Source organism: Eschrichtius robustus, chromosome 18 (assembly GCF_028021215.1).
Source record: "Eschrichtius robustus isolate mEscRob2 chromosome 18, mEscRob2.pri, whole genome shotgun sequence".
In the NCBI taxonomy this organism is placed as follows: Eukaryota; Metazoa; Chordata; class Mammalia; order Artiodactyla; family Eschrichtiidae; genus Eschrichtius; species Eschrichtius robustus.
The window spans coordinates 70,703,398-70,724,736 of record NC_090841.1 but is presented as its reverse complement, the minus strand read 5'-3'; the positions used below and the strand labels follow the sequence as shown (position 1 = coordinate 70,724,736).

Below are 21,339 nucleotides of genomic sequence, written 5' to 3'. Positions count from 1 at the left end.
TAAGTGTCTCCTATGCACCAGGTGATGGAGGTTCAGCAGTGAACAACACAGACTGTGATGACACAAGAAGTCGTCAAATCTGGATGTCTAGAATCAGAACAAATGTGATTCTTTTTACTCACATTTGAAAAGATTGTCAATTTTTAGGATGTTATGTAATAACAAAGCTGAAACAAAAATTGATCATTTTTTAAACCGAAGTTTAAAAACTAAGGAGTCCTCCAATTCTGGAGTCTAGGACTTATTTCATGAGCATGAACACACACACATTATATTATTCACAACATGTTATATAATGTAGGTTTACTTTACCAGGGCCTATTTATGTCTTAATTTTAAAAATTTATTTCCTAGTTTTCTTAAGGCTATAATTTATTAAACTAATTATATATATACTCCATAATGTAACTATATATAGTCCAATACACCTTTTAATAAATTCAAACTTTATTACAGGGAGTAAAAAAAAAACCCCAACTTGCGTGTGTTTCACTTCAACGTAGTCCATCCTTTTATACATTATTTATTAAAGTCCCTAAACCAGTTACTGTGCATCCTCTGACAAACCAATGTCTCAAGTGTAGTTCACTGCTGCCACCTGTCAGCCAACAGTTTCGCTCTCAAGGCATTGCTATTCTGTGAATACAGCAATATTTACGTAAATATTTTAACGGTTTAAATCTTATATGAACCTTATAGGTTCCATCTAAAAGACTGGGAAATGAAAAAAACAAACGTGTACATACGAAGGAATCAGAGGGATAAGTGTCAAACTTAAAGTAGAGAGAGACATTATTAGTTACCACAAAAGTAGCAAATCTTACACCGCAGTCTGACGCTCACTGGGCTCAGGCAAGTCAACGGTGTGTTCAATTGTGAAGGAAAACAGCAACCCTAAAGATGACACTTAACCATCATAATAAACGCTTCTTACCTCATGTAACCCTCCCAACAGCCCTATGACGAAGTCTTCTTTGCTGACTCCTCCTCCGTCTTCCTCACCCATTAATACCAACTGCCCCAAGGCCCGGTCCTTGGAATTCTTCTCTTCACTATTTTTACCCACTCCCTTGGGGAGTTCATCAATTCCTGGCTTCAAATACCAACTATACACTAATGATTCTCAAATACATGTATCTAGGCTGAACCCCTCCTCCAAACTGCAGACACGTATCTTCAACTGTTAACTCAACATCCCTACTTGTATGCCTACCAAACATCTCACGTCATGTCAAAACAAACTCTTCCCCATTCCCTCCAAACCTGCTCTTCCCCCAGACTTTCCCATCTTAGAAAACAGAAACTCCACACCCCACATCCCACCTCTCGGCAAACTGTCGGCCCCAACTTCAAAACACAGCCAGTTTCTGAGATGCTGACCACTTCACAACTCCCACCCTTACCCCAATGATCTGAGTCACCATCAAGTCATGCATATTTTCATGACTGATTGTGAGAGACTCCTAACTTGCCTCCTGGCTTCTCCCTCTCCCACGGTCCATTCTCACTGCAACAGTCCTGGTGATCCTGTTAAAATCTAACCCTACCCAAAACCCTTCAATGCTAACCATCTTGCCCAGATGTACAGGTCAAAGTCTTTACAATGGCCTACGAGTGGGCTACATGATGTGGTCCTATTACTCCTTTGCCCTCATTTCCCACTATTCTCTGTCTTGCTCACCTGCTTGAGTCGCACCAGTTTTTCTCTGTACCTTGAATACATCGGGCGAGCGACATCTCAGGACCTTTGCTTTTGCTGCTTCCTTCACCACATCCTCCCCTCTCCCCACGTATTCACATGGCTCACTCCCTTACTTGCTTCAAGTCTTTTGCTCACCTCTCAGGTGAGACTTTCTCTGGCCTATTTAAAATTGAAAATTCTCCATCCACCTTCCCTGATTTATCTTCAATAGTTCTTTCATCAGCAATTGACACAGCATGTGTTTCAGTAATTCGTTTTGTTTCCTTCTCCTCATCAGAATACAAGTCCACGAGGACAGAGACTTTTTTGGTTCACTGCTATACCCCACAACTACCACAGTGCCAGGCACGTGAAAGACATTCAGCAGTTGTGTTAACTGACTGAATGAGTGAATATGAGTGGTTAGACTTGAGATTTTACAATCCTATGATAGGTGGCTCCAGCTTCACATAATGCACACGATATCTTGCACTGTTTTTTTCCTGACCTCAGCAAAAGTCATCGATAAAAGATGGCAAAGCAGATTTGGGGTTTTATTTTGTTGCTGGTTGCTACCATTATTTTTACTGCAGATCTAAAATAAGGCAAAATTCTTTGAAAAGAAAGGACAAAGAATCAATACTGAAATCAATGCTGAAAAATACATCAATACATTTATGGTTGCCCTGGGGAAAAAAATCTGATATCTTGGTCCCATGTTTCTGTTAACCTATGCCTTGATCTTAAGAAATGCTTGCTCTGTCTCTTTAAGCTTGGGGCTTAAAGAACTTGTTTTAGCACAAATCTTGATCCTAAAAAATTCTAGAAAACTCCGGGAAAATGTTAGGTGCACATTCTTTCTCCATTTTAAAACACTCCTTCTGTTCTTCTATTTTACCTCAACTCCTAGGACAAAATTAAATCTGAAAAGCACTAGGCCTGGGCTTCCCTGGTGGCGCAGTGGTTAAGAATCCGCCTGCCAATGCAGGGGACACGGGTTCGAGCCCCGGTCCGGGAAGATCCCACATGCCGCGTAGCAACTAAGCCCGTGAGCCACAACTACTGAGTCCGCAAGCCACAACTACTGAAGCCTGCATGCCTAGAGCCCATGCTCCACAACAAGAGAAGCCCACGCACCGCAACGAAGAGCAGTCCCGCTCACCTCAACTAGAGAAGCCTGCGCACAGCAACAAAGACCCAACGCAGCCAAAAAAAAAAAAAAAAAAAAAAAAGCACTAGGCCTAAAAGAAGGGTCTTTTGCATAAGCAAGGCATAATCTTTACATAAAAATAAATGAACCCTGAGTAGAAGCCTACTAAAGAAGTAATTTGCCTTTAAAGTCTACACCAAAGGGACAAAACTTCTCTATGGATTTGCATATTTTGCTGTTTACTGTTAGAGACTCCTGTTGTCCCTCAAGTTCACTGAAAGTGTTACTGATGCTCTTCCCGCCTTCCAACATTTCTTAAGATCAAGGCATAAGTAAACAGAAAGATGGGACTGAGAGACCAAAGGAGTATTTTAAGGTAGTTATACAATTTAATAAATATGCTGAAAATCACCCTCTGCTATAAAAAGAATGCAACAATTTCCCAAGTAATCTTTCAAAATATCACATCAGGGAAATATTATACAATTAATATGCTTGCCCTACTCAATACCACCCATGTCCATATATTTTGAGTTCCTTCTTTTCCAGTGACTTCATCTCATTAGGCCTTCAAATCTACTGTCTTTGAAAAATTAAAAAAAAAAAACAAACTCTGGCATCTTTACAGTAGAAAATCTCAAATTAAAACATTTTAAGAGGACATATTTACGGCTGAAAACTATGAACCTGTAGTGAATTAAAGGTGTACAATTATGTCTTCCCCCAGTGCTTCACGGTGTAGATACGGTGCTGTAGTAAGAGGGTTAATGGGACTAACCGAGGCTTTTTGGGGATTTGCTGGACAGATGCTCAACGTAGTAAGGGCCAAGGGAGACAGACGGTGGTGCTTAGTGAGAAAGCAGGCAAGGCAGCCAATCATGGGGTCACAGAAGAGACGGGTGTGACACCAAGAGAGGGAGCTGTTAGGCTGGGGTCAGGTTACAGTCACTGAAATGAGTGTGCCCACATGGACAGATGCCCACAGAGTTAAAGAAAAATGCACAGTGCAGGATAATATTTTAAAACATAAACACACACATTTAATTCTATTTATATATGCTTGTAAGTACATGGAAAATTTCAGGAAAGATTAACAAGAAACTGTGATGTGGAACAGGGTGGCGCGGGGAGAGAAACTTACTTTTCTTTTTATAGTCTGTACCATTTAGTTTTATATACGGTGATACATTATTATTATAAACTAGTTTAATTTTTCTAAAAGAGAGAGATATATTAGTCTTTGTGCAGCAGGAGAGCAGACGGAAAATGAACACGGGACTGTGAAATTCAGAAGGATAACAGGCTTAAATTAAAAGATAACAGATTTAAAAGGCAGAATAATTCTGGATGATGAAGTACATATACTGAAGAGAATATCCTATATTGTTCTTAGCTTGGTTCAACTGATGTCCTAAAAATGTATCAAAGATGTACCAAATATACTTCCACTGATCAAAACGGAAAGGTTAGCTTCCCCAAAACCCAACGGGAAAGCTGAAGTAGCGCTGTATCTGCTAATAGGGAAATTCTAGGGAATCTGTCCCCAAATGAAGCTGCTGGGACAACTCTTCATAACTGAAAGCTGGGTTCCAGGTCCCTCTGTAAGGTGAGGCAGGGAGTCTGAGCACTTTTAGGCCACCACCTTATCATTTATTGGTATAATACTGACTGTAGGAAATGTTCCTTTGAACAAACTTATTTATGACATATCGTGAGAAGGGGAGGGATCCTTCTAAACTGTGACTTTAAGAAATTTTTCCTGGATGCAAAAGAGAAATGAATTCCTTCTTAGCTAAGTTATCACAGGCTTTTCTACAAGGGGGGGGAAAAAAAAGAAAAAAGATGCAACTAAATAACTTTTATATAACACTGAATACAAACCTTATATGGTGACGGTTCAATTCTTTCCCCAAATAATACCTGACCTAGATTTTCAGATGGGCGTTTTCCTTCTGATGCTTGGCAAAAATCAAACCTGCGGGCAAGAATATTTAAGTTTTTAAGCGTAAAAGGAAGCAATGAGATATCAAACGCCTAGCCAACCTAGAGGACAGATTAGGTACTGATCACTCCAGCAGCTCTAGTAGATGAATAAGAAATATATTCCTACTGCAAGTTCCATGTACCACATCTCCCCAAAACAAAACAAAACAAAACAAGAATCTGAAAATTATGCCTTAGAATGCTTTGATTTTTCACTAATACTTTTATTAAGATGTAAATTATAGAATTTTAAAAATGGACACATTATAATTTATTGTTCATTTCAACGATAAAATTATTTACACCCTAGTCTTTGAGGGAATTTTGTGTAACTCACCTCCTTTTATCTTTCTAATTCAAATATTTACTTAATGCCATTTCAAGAAGATGTATTAACTACATGGGTTTCTGTCTCAGCCCAATATACTGGCCAACATGAAAAGCAGGCTAGACAGACCCTCCGAGAACATGGAGCTGTGGAGAGGCCATAACCAGGCAGCTGTAAGCTTCTCTCTGTGCTATAATTTCCTTCCTTGTATTACTAACCAAATTTTCATAAAGTTTTGTTTGAACGTTACAGCCTAATCTCAGCCTTGCTATAGAATATTAAAGGGCAGTTCTGTGCTCACCATGGTCACCATGGTTGAGACCAGCACAGTGATGGCTACAGACTAGTTAGATCCCTAAGAGGAAGATGAATCTTGGGTGATAAAAAACTGGGGCTGGGAAGTCCCCAAATGAGGATTCTCCATCTACTGGATATAAGAGATTCACTGAGTTTTCCCAAGAATAGCCACAAAGATTCAAGAAGAGAGATTTGTTTATTTAACAAAACAAAAACTAGAAAAAGTCTCCAATAGTTACATAAATTATGGTCCATTCATTCATGAAATTTGTATTCTCTTCTTACACATGTTTAGGCATATGGATTCTCGTAGGATAGTCAAACTTTTTGTGTGTGTTTTCTACAGTAAACATATTTTCTTTCAAAACTCTTAGATACCAGAGAAATTTAGAAGCCAACTAAAATTTAGGAACATATTTTATACCCAATATGGCATATAGTGCTCAAATGAACAAAGGATATTTATGCAGCATTTTTTATAATATCAAAAAATGGAAATAATGAAATGCTCATAAATAGAGAATTAGTGAAAGAAATCATACACAGACTCTATACAATCTCTACAAAGGGATAACAAACAGCTACTAAAAAGACTGAGGTAGCTGTGTATTAACATAGAAAAGATGTCCACATAGATTCAGTGAGAAAAACAAGGTGCAAATAAAATATATAAACCTACTTTCATTTAAAACAAAAATGTATAAATGTGGTTGTGTACGTTATAATAAGCAGAGAAAAAATGCAGGGAGCAGACAACAAAGCAGTTATTTCTGGGGATTGATTATGTGGGACATGTGGATTTTGTTTAAAACTATGTGGGTTTTTTTATAATCAAAAAAATTAAAACAAAATGGCCATTTGTCTAGTCAGGTAAAAGAGGAAATCCACTGTTTTAGTTGGTGCTTCTGTTGCATTGCAAAGTGACATCAACAGATCACATTTCACATTTTAACCCTACCTTAGAACTAAACAATACCCCTTTTAAAAATGTTTTCAGGCCCTGTACGTTTTTAAAATGCATATGAATTTATCCATAACTGTGGAGAAAGTAAAGTTCTAAATGTACAAAATTCTGATGAGTCATAAAATTTCATATAAAAACCAAGCTGAAAAACTTACGCTGTATATTCATAAGGGAGAACAGATTCCACTGAGTCAAGCCTGTTCACAAATAGTTCTATTTCAGCCTGAAAATGAAGAAACACAGAATTAGAATATAAACAACTAGAGACCAAAACTTAGGTCATGCCTAGAATTAAAAAGGAATTTGACTTTTGAAATGAGAAATTTTATGATATCCAACTCACTTTAAAAAATTACTTATAAATCCATTCACTGAGTAGATTTATATGCATTTAAATTACAATAAAATAATTTTCACTTGTAAATGTCTCCAATAGTTTCTAAATGCTTTAAGTTCTAAAAATTTCTAAAAAATTAAATAAGTATTTAAATTAAAGAAGGTATCATTCACTACATCAATATAGATTGTTTTTAAAGATCTGGTTTTCAAATTCAGTATTTCATTCTGCAGCACAAAGATAATTTTTATTTTTAAACCGTTTTATAAAAACATTCTCGGGGCTTCCCTGGTGGCGCAGTGGTTAAGAATCCGCCTGCCAATGCAGGGGACACGGGTTCGAGCCCTGGTCCAGGAAGATCCCACATGCCGCGGAGCAACTAAGACTGTGTGCCACAACTACCGAGCCTGCGCTCTAGAGCCCGCAAGCCACAACTACTGAAGCCTGGGCGCCTAGAGCCCATGCTCCACAGCAAGAGAAGCCACCGCAATGAGAAGCCCGCACACGGCAACAAACAGTAGCCCCTGCTTGCTGCATCTACAGAAAGCCCGTGCGCAGCAACGAAGACCCAATGCAGCCAAAAATAAATAAATAAAATAAATAAATTAAAAAAAAAAACACAAAACATTCTCACAGCATTCAAGGAATGCTGTCAACAAGAAGAAAAAAAGAAATGGATGCATCCAAGAAATATTTTGAAAATAAATTTGATAGGACTGATGGGTTTTATGTGAGAGTAAAGATAACACACGCCTTAAGTTTAAAGACGAGAGATGCTTTAATTTTCTCATTTTGACAAGTTACAAAAGGGACACTGGAAGAGGATTAGGTTTGAGGGGAGAGATCATGAGTTTGTCTTTAGACATGTTTTGTTTGAAGTGCCTTTGAGATACCTAAGTATAGAAGGATAAACAGTCATGGCATTCAGAAAAAAAATCTGGAGATATGAATTTGAGACACATCTGCAATTAAATTCAATATGAGACCACTAAACTTTGGCTAAAAGTTTTCAAAAGCTATAACACCTGTGGCTCTTTGAAATGTGAAGTGGTTACAGCCTTTTGGAAAGCAAAATACATATATTCTTGCACCCAGCAATCCTACTTATGAGAACTTACCTCCTAGGAATAAAATCATGTGTGCACAAGAGATCATGTATAAGAATGTACACTGCAGACTTGTTCATTAAAAAACTAGAAACATATTGTAGTATGCCTGTTGATAGTAAATTAGCTATTAAAATAAACACCATGGGACCGTTAAAGAAAAAAAAGAAATGTTGCCAGGTAGGTAAGAAATTTCTAGATCAATTGTACTAGAAACACAATCTCATGCTCTTAAGCAGACAGGAGACAGACAATGACGACATGGTTTAATTCTGGAGAACTGCTTTGATCAATTTGAGAATGCTTAACTACAAAGGTAGCAACAGAGAAGAAATTCATAAAGACCAAATCAAGTTCAGCAACAGGGGAGAGGGAGAACAGCTGTACCAACTTCCTAGGAAATATGGGCTAACTCAAAGCCACACCTTCCTACTGAAGCTCCCAGGATTTCTTCAACGTATATTTGAAGTTCCAAAGGAACTTGTACCCGTGTACCCACTCTCCCAATAGGGGCTCATTGCTACTCAATACAGAATTCTTTAGTTGAAAATGTCAGTAAGTAATCTGTGCCCTGAAGTACTTTTGGTACTAACCAAAAACAATTAAATAGGAGCTGTTTACCTGTATTTTATAGGGTTAGATCACTATGGCTGCCTCTGGACTCTGATCTGAGGCTACCTGGAAGGGCATAAAGCCACACTTGCCATTTTGATCTCATTTACTAGTGCTGTCAGCAGTCCGCTATACCTGTTAATAACCCAAAAGTGAGACAAGATGTTCAATGTACAAAAACTAATAATACACTGTCATTGGAAAGACAGCCAAACACAGTGGGCAAAAGTAGACCTCTGGGGCCAGTTTGCCTGGGTTCAAATCCCAGCTCTACCACTTATACTTGGTCAAATTATTTAACATCTCTGTTTCCTCATGGGCGCTTCAGTTTCTTTATCTGCAAAATGGGGATAACAGTAACTACCTCACAGAGGTATGAGGATTAAATGAGTTAACACTTATAAAGTATGTCAAACAGTGCCTAATACATGAAGTGCTATGTATTTGTTAAGTAAAGAAAACCAAATAAATTTAATGATATTCAGAATAGGGAATGCCTAAACTACACTGCTCATCCACTAAAATGCTCATCCAATATTCATGATATACAATGGAAGACATTAGCCTTTGTACACGGTACTGAAAACAAACATAAAACCCCTAAAACCGTACTCAAATAAAATGACAACTCAACGGTAACACTGTCTCAAACACAAAAATAGTTTAACTGTGTCTCCTTGTACAAAATATTCAAGACTATATCACTGGTCTTTTTGGCTAAGAAGATAATGGGACATGATATTTAAGCTTACAGAATGCTTGAGTAATTATCACAAATTTATATAACTGTTGTGAAGGCAAAATTCCCCGTTGATAGCTTACTCTGCCAAAATAATTTTCACTAATTATAAGGGGTCAACACTGCTATGAAGAGACACCAGAATCCAAGCGCTCTATTTAATGTATCTTAATGAAGACTGAAAGTTTCTAAAAAGCTAATCCAGTTCACATCTTTAGATTTCTTTCTAGGGAGGAATGCAGCTATTATATTCTACACAACTTTCTATGTTTTGAGTCTCAAAATCCACAGATCCACATTTTCATCACATAAGCTAACTCCCTTGTGCCACAATTAAGCATATTCCTTACTCTCAGTACAAAGAGATTAAGAACACAGACTCTGAAGCTAGGCTGCCTGGGTTTAAATCCTGGCTCTGACATTTACTAGCTATGTGATCTTGGGGAAGTTACTTCACTTCCCTGTGCCTTGGTTTTCTCATTTGTAGAACGGAGGTAATAATAATCCCTGTTGCAACTGGTTTTTAGAAGATTCGAGAACAGTGCCTGCCACAAAGTACTAGGTAAGTATTTACTATTATGCAGCAACGTCCAATAGAACTTTAAGCAATGATGAAAATACTCTTTATCTGCTCTGTCAAATACAGTAGCCACTAGCCACACGGGGCCATTGGTCACTTGAAACGTGGTCAGCGTGGCTGAAGATCTGAATTTAAATTTTTATTTAATTTTACATTTAAAAAGTCACAGGAGGGGGCTTCCCTGGTGGCGCAGTGGTTGAGAATCTGCCTGCCAATGCAGGGGACATGGGTTCGAGCCCTGGTCTGGGAGGATCCCGCATGCCGCGGAGCAACTAGGCCCGTGAGCCACAACTACTGAGCCTGCGCGTCTGGAGCCTGTGCTCCGCAACGGGAGAGGCCGCGACAGTGAGAGGCCCGCGCACCGCGATGAAGAGTGGCCGTCGCTCGCCGCAACTGCAGAAAGCCCTCGCACAGAAACGAGGACCCAACACAGCCAAAAATAAAATAAATAAATTAATTAATTAAAAAAAAAAAAAAAAAAAAAGGTCACAGGAGGACTTCCCTTGGTGGCGCAGCGGTTAAGAATACACCTGCCAATGCAGGGGACACGGGTTCGAGCTCTGGTCTGGTAAGATCCCACGTGCCGCGGAGCAACTAAGCCCGTGTGCCACAACTACTGAGCCTGCACTGTGGAGCCCACAAGCCACAACTACTGAGCCTGCATGCCACAACTACTGAAGCCTGCAAGCCTAGAGCCCGTGCTCTGCAACAAGGGAAGCCACTGCAATGAGAAGCCCACACACCGCAAGGAAGAGTAGCCCCCGCTCGCCGTAACAAGAGAAAGCCCACACGCAGCAAAGAAGACCCAATGCAGACAAAAATAAATAAATAAAATAAATAAATTTATTAAAAAAAAAGTCACAGGCGTCTAATGGCTTCTATATGGGATAGCACAGTAATGGAAAAGAATAAAATGCTGCTTAGTACCCTTTATATACCCTCTTCATATACTTAATATTTTACTCTAGTCATTGCAATCTTCCCTTTACTTGGAAAAATAACTCGAACGTTAGTCTATCCCAGAGGTTGGCAAATTTTTTTCTTAAAGGGCCAGAGAGTAAATATGTTAGGCTTTGCTGGACAAGCAGTCTCTGCCGTTGTAGTACAAAAGCAGCCACAAACATTACATAAGTGAATGAGCCCAGCTGTAGCCCAATAAAACTATTTACGGGGATTGAAATTTGATTTTCATGTAATTTTCACTCATCCCTAAATATTCTTTTTCTTCTAATTTTTTTCTAATCACTTAAAAATGTAAACACAGTTCTTAGATTGAGGACCCTACAAAACAGACAGCAAGCTGGATTGGACTCCTAGTTCATCCTTGAGCTCTGTTTACTAGGTATTTTTCAATGTTCTTTAAATTCATATCTTAGGAAACCCAAAACAGGGCAAAAGGTTCAGAGATCTGATGCCATTTAAAAAAAATTTTTAGGACACTGTTGAAGAGCATATAAATTTAGGGTAAAAGTTTCTTCCATTTCTACCCAATGGATGAGGCAAGAATTTATGCTTAGCCTATGATGTTCTCTCTGAAGTTTCATGGTACATCTCTTAGCTATAGGATTATAAGATTGAAGGAAAACCTTATTCTCATTTTCTGACTTCTCTCATCTCTCCTTTGAGTCTTAATCTTTCAAAATGGAAAGGTCTTAATCTTTTGAATCATCTATCTCCTTGATCATGCCAGCTGCTTTTCTCGGGACCTTGCCCTACTCTCACATCTTTCTTAAAAGGTATAGCACTGAGAATTACAGGCAGAATTCAAGGTATAGACATCAAAGCTTCATATATGTATAGAATGACATTGTTACTTTTCATTAGCCTTTTTGGCCAAAAGCATAAATTCTTCAATGACACTCTTCATCTCTTTCCAATGTTCTGTAACTGATAGTTTAAAGCTCATCACCTCAAATATATAATTGTTACCTGTTTTTCTTCAAATATACTTTAACTTGTCCATGACCAAATTAATTTACTACCTTTTGTTCTCTCATATAACTTTAAGAGAGCTTCTGGAAGTATATTCCCAGTGGCTTTATATTACGTTGATACAAGAGTTTAATACTACTAGCTAATTAAAACATTTCACATTCATTCTTTTTGCTAAATTTAAGATCCAAATTAGCCTCAGGGACTTCTGGAAGTCTGTCTCCATTTTTACTATTCCCCATGGTTTATTCCCTACCCCTGCTCGCCCTTAAGCTAACCCACACCACTTGACATTCCAATTTAACCTTTTTAAAAAACAATCTTGTCAAAACTTTAGACATCAAATTCACTGGCTCCCTCTAAGTCTACTTTAAGTCTCTGAAGCAAACTCCAGAAGCCAGGAAAATTTCTCTTTTAGACACCATGCTAGTCTTCTGCTTATATAATTTAGTATCATTTAAACTGATTATTACCACACTTATTCCATTTCAGTCTACAGCCCAAAGACCCACACGCCCTCCCTATTTTCTTATTTGTACATTGTTAATTTTTATCCATCTCACACTTGGCATTTTGTCTACTATCAACTCCCCATTAAATTTACCTTATCTATCAACTTTTCCTGATCTGGTGAAGTAGCTTCAAATTCTACTCCAATAACAAAAATGTTAACGTCACTGAAGAAGCATGTTTCAGCCTTGCTGTGTGATTCATAAGGATGTCTACAATTATCAAGGTCTGTCCACAAAATTTTCCAAACTATTGAGAGCAAAATTCAAAAACAATTCTTCTCACAAATCTTTCACCTAAAAACAAAACTAATTTTAACACACAGCATATAAATAGGGAACACAACTTCAGTTTGGAGGGAGAACAGAGTCAGACTGCTGGGTTCATTTCAAATCCTAGGTCTATTGCTAATAAATATGTGCTTATGGGCAAGTAATTCTGAATGTGAGGAATGAATGACGTAATAATAAAACAGAAAACGGTATAGAAGCTGGTTTATAGTTGGCACACAATAAGTTAAATGTTTAACTATAAGCTAGATAAAGATAGCTATTATTACCTATTATTTTAGAGAAGCTGGACCTTCCTCAATCCAGATATGTATTAGTATAAGGATAACCTTGAGGGTTTCTGTGAGAGGCCCTCCTTCCTCCCTCCCATAAAAGGACGCTAAGGATAGTGGCTTCTGATCTACTGTTTATGCCTCTTCGTTACTCCCTTCTTGGCTATCAGTCTAGGGAAGGGGAAGATAATTATCAAGCTCAATTCTCATAATAGCCTTATGAGCTAGGAATTCCTTGCTCTACTTTAAGACAAATAAGTTCAAAAACTGGACTGCTGGCTCAAAAAAGTGAGTAAACTCAACTGCTGCTACCATTTTTAATTTTTGCTGCTCTCAGTCCTCCACTTTTCTTCCTTCTAGTCTCTTCTGACACTTTTCCACACTTACTTTTACAGGAAAGTTGGTCCATCATAGATATCACCACTAAATTATGGACCTTTTTCCGTCACTGGGTGAACTAATCAAAACACACCTTGGATGTTCAGTTCATTTTGGCTATTTCTGTAGCACTTTCATTCATTCTTCCTTTTTTAAACTGTGAGAATTTGAAAATTTAAGATTTATCTCATTTAAAACATGCTAAGAATTGTAAATTTAAACTGATACATTTAACACAGAATAGAGCAATTTACAACGTATTTGTAAATAATGCTACATTTACAACACTCTATTTTAAATATTGACCCTTATAGTGAAACAGGAAAATTTCAAAAATATTATAAGTATTATAAGAATAATATTACGAGATCCTCGTAATATGACAGTAGGACAAATGTTAAAAACAAGAAAGGAGACAGGAAATGAGACTGCTAGTGAGTTTATGTGGTTTCATGAGGGGCAAAAGTATGTTACAAACACGACATTCGTCCCTAAAAAATATAAATATACACACAGATAAAACAAATAGAAGAAAATATAAACAACTGTTGGCTCCAAGGGTCTCGGTGGATATACAGGTGATCATTATACTATTCTTTCAACTTTTTTGAATTTTGAAAATTGTCACAATTAAAAGTTGGAAAAAGAAAAGGCTTTAAAGATGAGAGTAGACTTTAGTCATACTATGAAGTGACAGAAGCCAAATCAAAGCAATAAGAAATAAAGACTAAAGAGTAAAGTTTAGTGTGGGAAGATGTTAGAAGCAGGAAAGATGACTTCAAAAGAAGTAATAAATAGGGGGAAATAGTAGAATTTGCAATATATGTGAAAACCCAAGAACATTCACAACAACAAACCCTGAAAAACCATGAGAAATTCATTCAATCAACACATTTATTCAAAGCCCATTACGTCCTGTACTAGACACCGTGAATGCCATAATAATATAAAACCCATGAATGGTTGCCTTTCAAAGAATTTATAATCCAGATGGGGAGATAGGGCACGCATTCAAGGAAGTAAAAGAAAAAAGTGGCAAAGCTATTTATGTGTTCTTAGGGTAGCTAGTGGAATTTAGTTTTCTTATTAAAATAGCAATCGCTGTAAGAGGGCAATATTTGATTAATTTTAAGGTTATTTTCCATTCTAAACATCTTCTTTATTACCCATCCAAGAGTTAATTATGTGCATCTCCTTCTGGAGATAGCCAACTCCAAGATATCACTTACATGACTCAAAAGAGCCTTAAAGGTTATTTCTTCACATTCCCACTTTCAAACTGTCCCAAAATGAGTTATTACAAGCATGAAAAGTAGTGACAACATTAACCATTTTAAGAAAGGTACAGATTAATCCTAAAGCAAGACTGTAAATTCTAAAGCAAGACATAGACAAAACAAGACTGATTACCACCCTAAGAAATCTTTTATGGAAATGCTTTTATTTAATTTAGAGCTCTATCATCTCCCTTTTACATCCTTTTCCTCCCAAACGTACAATTTTATTTCTAGTCCCCATCTGCCCACTCTACTTCTGATCCCAGCTTTGGTCACAACTACACCCTATTTTATTACTTCAAAGCATGCCATGCTATAGGACTGCATTTCCCCCCTATTTCCTTGTTCCTTTGTTTTGAGTCTGCTTTTACAACTGCCATCATGTATGTCCCACCCGACACCTACAACTGTTTTTCAAGGTAGAAAGAAATCTCAGTGAAGAAATATGACTTTGTACAATGATCAAAGCAAGTGACTAGTCACAAAAGTGTCTGAGATACCAAGGTACAGCCATAGAGAAGGAAAACTATGGAAGCTTCAATTACTTTAATATTGGAGAAGCCCACAGTGGGAAAAAGTCTGAGGAAGGAAAACCTTGGCTCAGATATAATTTTAAAATCCCAATAGAAATGCTGGAACTCACAAATGGATGTTCATGAGCTTTGAGTTACCTGACCAACAATGCCCAGAAGCTGATCTCCTAGGTACTAAGGTTCTTCCTCCACTTCCCATCAAAAAATAAAATTTCAACTTTAAACTGTATCAAAGAAAGGAATAAACATAAAATGTGACTGGTTAAAAACTGATGACATAGGTAAAGAGCTTTTTGTTGTAACTGCAATAACTGTGGAAGTCCAGGATTACAAGCAGCCCAGGATCTGCAGGGCAGGGCAGGAGAAGAGGTACAGCGCTCAGCCTAAAAGACCCAGGAGTACCCCAATGTGGTGAAGAGCCTAGACTTCGGACTCAGGCACTCCTGGAGTTGCATCTTAGCTTTGCTACTTATGAGGTATGTTTGCTTGAGAGGGTACTGCATCCTACCCAGCTTCAGTTTCCCCATCTAAAAACCACAGGATTGTTTGGAGGATTAACTAAGATTAATATATAACTGGCACACATAAAATACACAAATTGTAGTGTCCATCATTGTTATTAGCAAAGGGCACTAAATAGGTATGAAAGGTGAGAGTAAGAAGAACAAAGAAAAATATATTTCACAAATTTCTTACAAAGCCTTTCATCAAAACTTAGTTAATTTTCATGGCAACAGACAATGGCCTTGTAGAGTACATATATTTAGGTAGCTACAGTTAACTACAGTACAACACTACGAGGACACTGCCATAGAAAACTGCAAGGAAGAATAGAAGCAGGGGGTTGGGGAACTGGGCTCTAAGGCTGACTGAGCTCAGACCAGTTTCTAGAACTTATGTGTGTCTGCATGTGGAGCACGTGTCTGTGGTTTTGTTTCAGATGTTCAAGAACACACCTCTTGAAAAGGGCTTCCCTTTGTAGAGAGCAGTCGGACAGTATTTTATCTGTATCAACAACGCTTGCTTTCCTAATCCTAGCTCTCACATCCACTATAATGAACGATCAGTTTTAAAATAGTTTTATTCGACAGTTTAATTTCTGAACACCAACCTTCTCAGTTCCGTGTACTTTTTCACAGGAACAAAGAACAATCGTTGGAATGTGAATTTATCCAAAGTCATTCTTTCCAATGCCAGACTTCGTATGTGAAACAATATCAGTAACCCTCACACGCTGATTAGTTTCCAGTAGCTAAGAATCAATGCTCTTCTTCCAGAAAAAAACTATGAAAACATAAAACTAAACATCGATAAATATATACTGATTATATTGTTAGGTACACATGTAAATTATATTTTTTCTTTAAATATTTCAAAATCTTCAAAATCTCTATGGTCAAGTTAAAACAGGTGAATAATACATTCATTCTTGTGTTTGTTCAGAGCAACGTTGAGAACTGTTTTCTTAAATTTGACTAATTCCATATTTATAGGCAACTGCTCCCAAAATAACAGACACAGAATTTATTAAAAGCTTCTAAAAGTAACTACTGAGAAAGGAAATTTAAGAGTGTGATTCTGATTTTTTTATAAAAAAGTTGTTAAACTAATCCATTTAAACTTTTTTTTTTTTTTTTAAACACCAGGGAGGTATATTTGGTCATTTTTCCTTACTGGACAGGAAAGAAAATCTTACTCTTTCATCTAAGAACATGATCTGTTCGTGCACACACATCATCAAACAGTAAAAAAGTGGCAAATGCCTTCTAGAGTTAGTTGTTCATGTTGACAAGCCATTAAATAATTGCTTGAAAGTTAAAAGCAGCAAGGGTGGACTGCTCACTAACCTTCAGTTATCAGCCATTAGAATGCCACTCAGCACACTTAAGACTCGATCTAAAGGTAACTTCACATTTATCTATTCACTTCTGACCAGGGCTTATTCTACTTAACTGCAGTCAACATATTATCCCCTGAGCTTAAGAAAGCAAAATGCTAGCAGAAAGGAATACCATGGTTCAATTCTTTAATACTGTGGTTCGAAAAACTAACAAAACAAGACAAATAAGAGAAGAGAATTGAAAGACAGAGAAACCTCAACAGCAGCAAAAGCAATGCAGCATTAAAAAATGTTTTAGGTACCATCACATAGCTATTAAATTGATAAATAAAAACTATAAAATACTGTGAAGACACGTGGAATCATTTCGCTAATGGCATTGTAAATCAAACCTACCTTTCTTCAGAGAAGCCTGGTGATATTAAATAAGAGCTATAAAATTGCTTCTTGCCTTTGACCTAGTGATTTGTGAATATGCAATGAATTCCTGCTAAATACATTCTAGCAAAGTTACTTACAATAGAGGAAAATCGGGACCAAACTAAATGCCCTACAGGCAAGAAACAGCTAAGCAAACCATGGTATTGTAATACTACAATGACATACTGTATAGTCAATGAAAAGGTTGCACTATGTTGATATTCAAATGTACCTGTAATGATAGCAAGCTAAAAAAAAAAAAAAGGCACCGAACACACACTATTTATAAAAAGGCTAATGAAGATCGTAAACCAGAAGTTAGAGGAATATGAATATGACTGGACTCCTGTTTCTATGCCAGTAAACTGAACATAAAATAATTCTGAGAGGAGAAAAATGACCAAATCCTCAGGGCTCTTTTGATTGATTGATTGATTGTCTCTCAATATACATAGTGAGCTAAATAACGCCAGTAAACTGAACGTAAAATAATTCTGAGAGGAGAAAAATGACCAAATCCTCAGGGCTCTTTTGATTGATTGATTGATTGTCTCTCAATATACATAGTGAGCTAAATAACGCCAGTCAACTGAACGTAAAATAATTCTGAGAGGAGAAAAATGACCAAATCCTCAGGGCTCTTTTGATTGATTGATTGATTGTCTCTCAATATACACAGTGAGCTAAATAACGCCAGTCAACTGAACGTAAAATAATTCTGAGAGGAGAAAAATGACCAAATCCTCAGGGCTCTTTTGATTGATTGATTGATTGTCTCTCAATATACACAGTGAGCTAAATAACGCCAGTCAACTGAACGTAAAATAATTCTGAGAGGAGAAAAATGACCAAATCCTCAGGGCTCTTTTGATTGATTGATTGATTGTCTCTCAATATACACAGTGAGCTAAATAACGCCAGTCAACTGAACGTAAAATAATTCTGAGAGGAGAAAAATGACCAAATCCTCAGGGCTCTTTTGATTGATTGATTGATTGTCTCTCAATATACACAGTGAGCTAAATAACGCCAGTCAACTGAACGTAAAATAATTCTGAGAGGAGAAAAATGACCAAATCCTCAGGGCTCTTTTGATTGATTGATTGATTGTCTCTCAATATACACAGTGAGCTAAATAACGCCAGTAAACTGAACGTAAAATAATTCTGAGAGGAGAAAAATGACCAAATCCTCAGGGCTCTTTTGATTGATTGATTGATTGTCTCTCAATATACACAGTGAGCTAAATAACGCCAGTAAACTGAACGTAAAATAATTCTGAGAGGAGAAAAATGACCAAATCCTCAGGGCTCTTTTGATTGATTGATTGATTGTCTCTCAATATACACAGTGAGCTAAATAACGCCAGTCAACTGAACGTAAAATAATTCTGAGAGGAGAAAAATGACCAAATCCTCAGGGCTCTTTTGATTGATTGATTGATTGTCTCTCAATATACACAGTGAGCTAAATAACGCCAGTCAACTGAACGTAAAATAATTCTGAGAGGAGAAAAATGACCAAATCCTCAGGGCTCTTTTGATTGATTGATTGATTGTCTCTCAATATACACAGTGAGCTAAATAACGCCAGTAAACTGAACGTAAAATAATTCTGAGAGGAGAAAAATGACCAAATCCTCAGGGCTCTTTTGATTGATTGATTGATTGTCTCTCAATATACACAGTGAGCTAAATAACGCCAGTCAACTGAACGTAAAATAATTCTGAGAGGAGAAAAATGACCAAATCCTCAGGGCTCTTTTGATTGATTGATTGATTGTCTCTCAATATACACAGTGAGCTAAATAACGCCAGTCAACTGAACGTAAAATAATTCTGAGAGGAGAAAAATGACCAAATCCTCAGGGCTCTTTTGATTGATTGATTGATTGTCTCTCAATATACATAGTGAGCTAAATAACGCCAGTAAACTGAACGTAAAATAATTCTGAGAGGAGAAAAATGACCAAATCCTCAGGGCTCTTTTGATTGATTGATTGATTGTCTCTCAATATACACAGTGAGCTAAATAACGCCAGTCAACTGAACGTAAAATAATTCTGAGAGGAGAAAAATGACCAAATCCTCAGGGCTCTTTTGATTGATTGATTGATTGTCTCTCAATATACACAGTGAGCTAAATAACGCCAGTCAACTGAACGTAAAATAATTCTGAGAGGAGAAAAATGACCAAATCCTCAGGGCTCTTTTGATTGATTGATTGATTGTCTCTCAATATACACAGTGAGCTAAATAACGCCAGTAAACTGAACGTAAAATAATTCTGAGAGGAGAAAAATGACCAAATCCTCAGGGCTCTTTTGATTGATTGATTGATTGTCTCTCAATATACACAGTGAGCTAAATAACGCCAGTAAACTGAACGTAAAATAATTCTGAGAGGAGAAAAATGACCAAATCCTCAGGGCTCTTTTGATTGATTGATTGATTGTCTCTCAATATACACAGTGAGCTAAATAACGCCAGTAAACTGAACGTAAAATAATTCTGAGAGGAGAAAAATGACCAAATCCTCAGGGCTCTTTTGATTGATTGATTGATTGTCTCTCAATATACACAGTGAGCTAAATAACGCCAGTAAACTGAACGTAAAATAATTCTGAGAGGAGAAAAATGACCAAATCCTCAGGGCTCTTTTGATTGATTGATTGATTGTCTCTCAATATACACAGTGAGCTAAATACAGGACATGGACTTCAAGACTCTACTCCATAAAGTACATTTGTGCTGAAGATAAACTTGGTTCATCTCTACACTTATGACTATTGTATAATATTGCAACAATGATAAATATTGTACTTTCCCTCCAGGAAAGGCAAAATATCTTTCAAGCGGCATATATAGTAAGCAAATATGATTATCTCTATCTTACAGATGGAAGAACTGATAGAAACAGTATCAATGACTACCCAGTTCCTCCAACTGCGGATTCCCTAACCGAAAAGCATCTCTGGAAATAATCATTCCCATTTCACAACTCCCATTTCCAATTTTTAAAATAAGTCCTTTCAACTTTTCTGACAGCGTAGACAAGACTGTCTTCCTTAACAAATATGCAATGGATGAGAAAAAAAAATATTAATACCCCGATCGAAGTAATGAAATTTTAAACTGTTTACTGTTTTTCTCCTTTGAGAAGCAAAGACAAGAAATATGAACGTGTACTTCAAACTCCCTACACCAGTTAGTCAAATTCTAGGGAAAAACTGCTAAAAGTGCCTCTTTCTACTGGTCTAAGATCTGTTTCCACCGACCAAGATGTGAAAGCAGCTGGCAACAAAGACGAAATCCAAACATTTCAGAAAAATGATCTGCCTTGCCTGTTTTATCCCTATACCTGTGAAAACTAAAAATCCAAAAGGACTCCCTGAAATTAATAAAAAGTTAACTAAAAAGTAACTACCTAAAGAAGGACCTACTGAGGAAACAAAATCATCTAACCAGCAGACCACCTGTAAAGTTCACTCATACTCATGTCTGAAGTCCATCTCAAATGTCACTTCCTCTCTGTAGCTTTCCCTGAAGACTCCAATCCGCAGATGTTTCCTCATTTGTGTTTTAGAGCACTTTGGACAGCCATCTTTTATAACATATCAGAGTTTGATAATCTGTCATAAGCTTATGACCTCTGAGGTTCCTAGGAGACAGGAATATCTTTTTTGTGTCTAAGGCACTAGTTAGACAATATACGATTGCTGTTAAATTTAAAGACCAAATACTAAGTTTTAAAGGCTGATTACAAAAATATTTAATGGAAAAACCTGTGTGCTTGCGAGACTAGCTCTCTCTTCCACTTGGAAGTACTACTTTCTTTCAGTCAGAACTCTCAACGAGTGAAAATTTCTTGCACTGCAAGGTACGAGAGTTACAGTATTCAAGCACTAACTGTTGATGTGAGTACACCTAAAAGATCCTCAGACATTTTTAGAGATCCAAGTTTTTAAACAGAAACTGTAAAATGCCATGAAAAGTTTAATAGCTTCTTCAGTGCCCTAAAATAAGCTCAAAATTCAAAACTATAGTAAAGCTAGCAGTAATAAACACCAGCTTAAAAAAACCAAGCTTAGTAAATAAAACTACTCATAGA

At 37.1% G+C, this 21,339-nt stretch overlaps 1 protein-coding gene across 1 annotated transcript in view; it reads right to left on the bottom strand.

Annotated features, from left to right (window-relative positions):
- Positions 1-21,339, bottom strand: part of TM9SF2 (transmembrane 9 superfamily member 2) — a 58,877-nt gene that overhangs the window by 36,249 nt on the left and 1,289 nt on the right. The window contains exons 2-3 of the mRNA XM_068526699.1: positions 6,559-6,626; positions 4,713-4,806 (exon numbers count right to left, since the gene is read on the bottom strand). Of these exons, the coding sequence (XP_068382800.1) occupies positions 4,713-4,806; positions 6,559-6,626 (162 nt within the window). The remainder of the gene's footprint in view (positions 1-4,712; positions 4,807-6,558; positions 6,627-21,339) is intronic.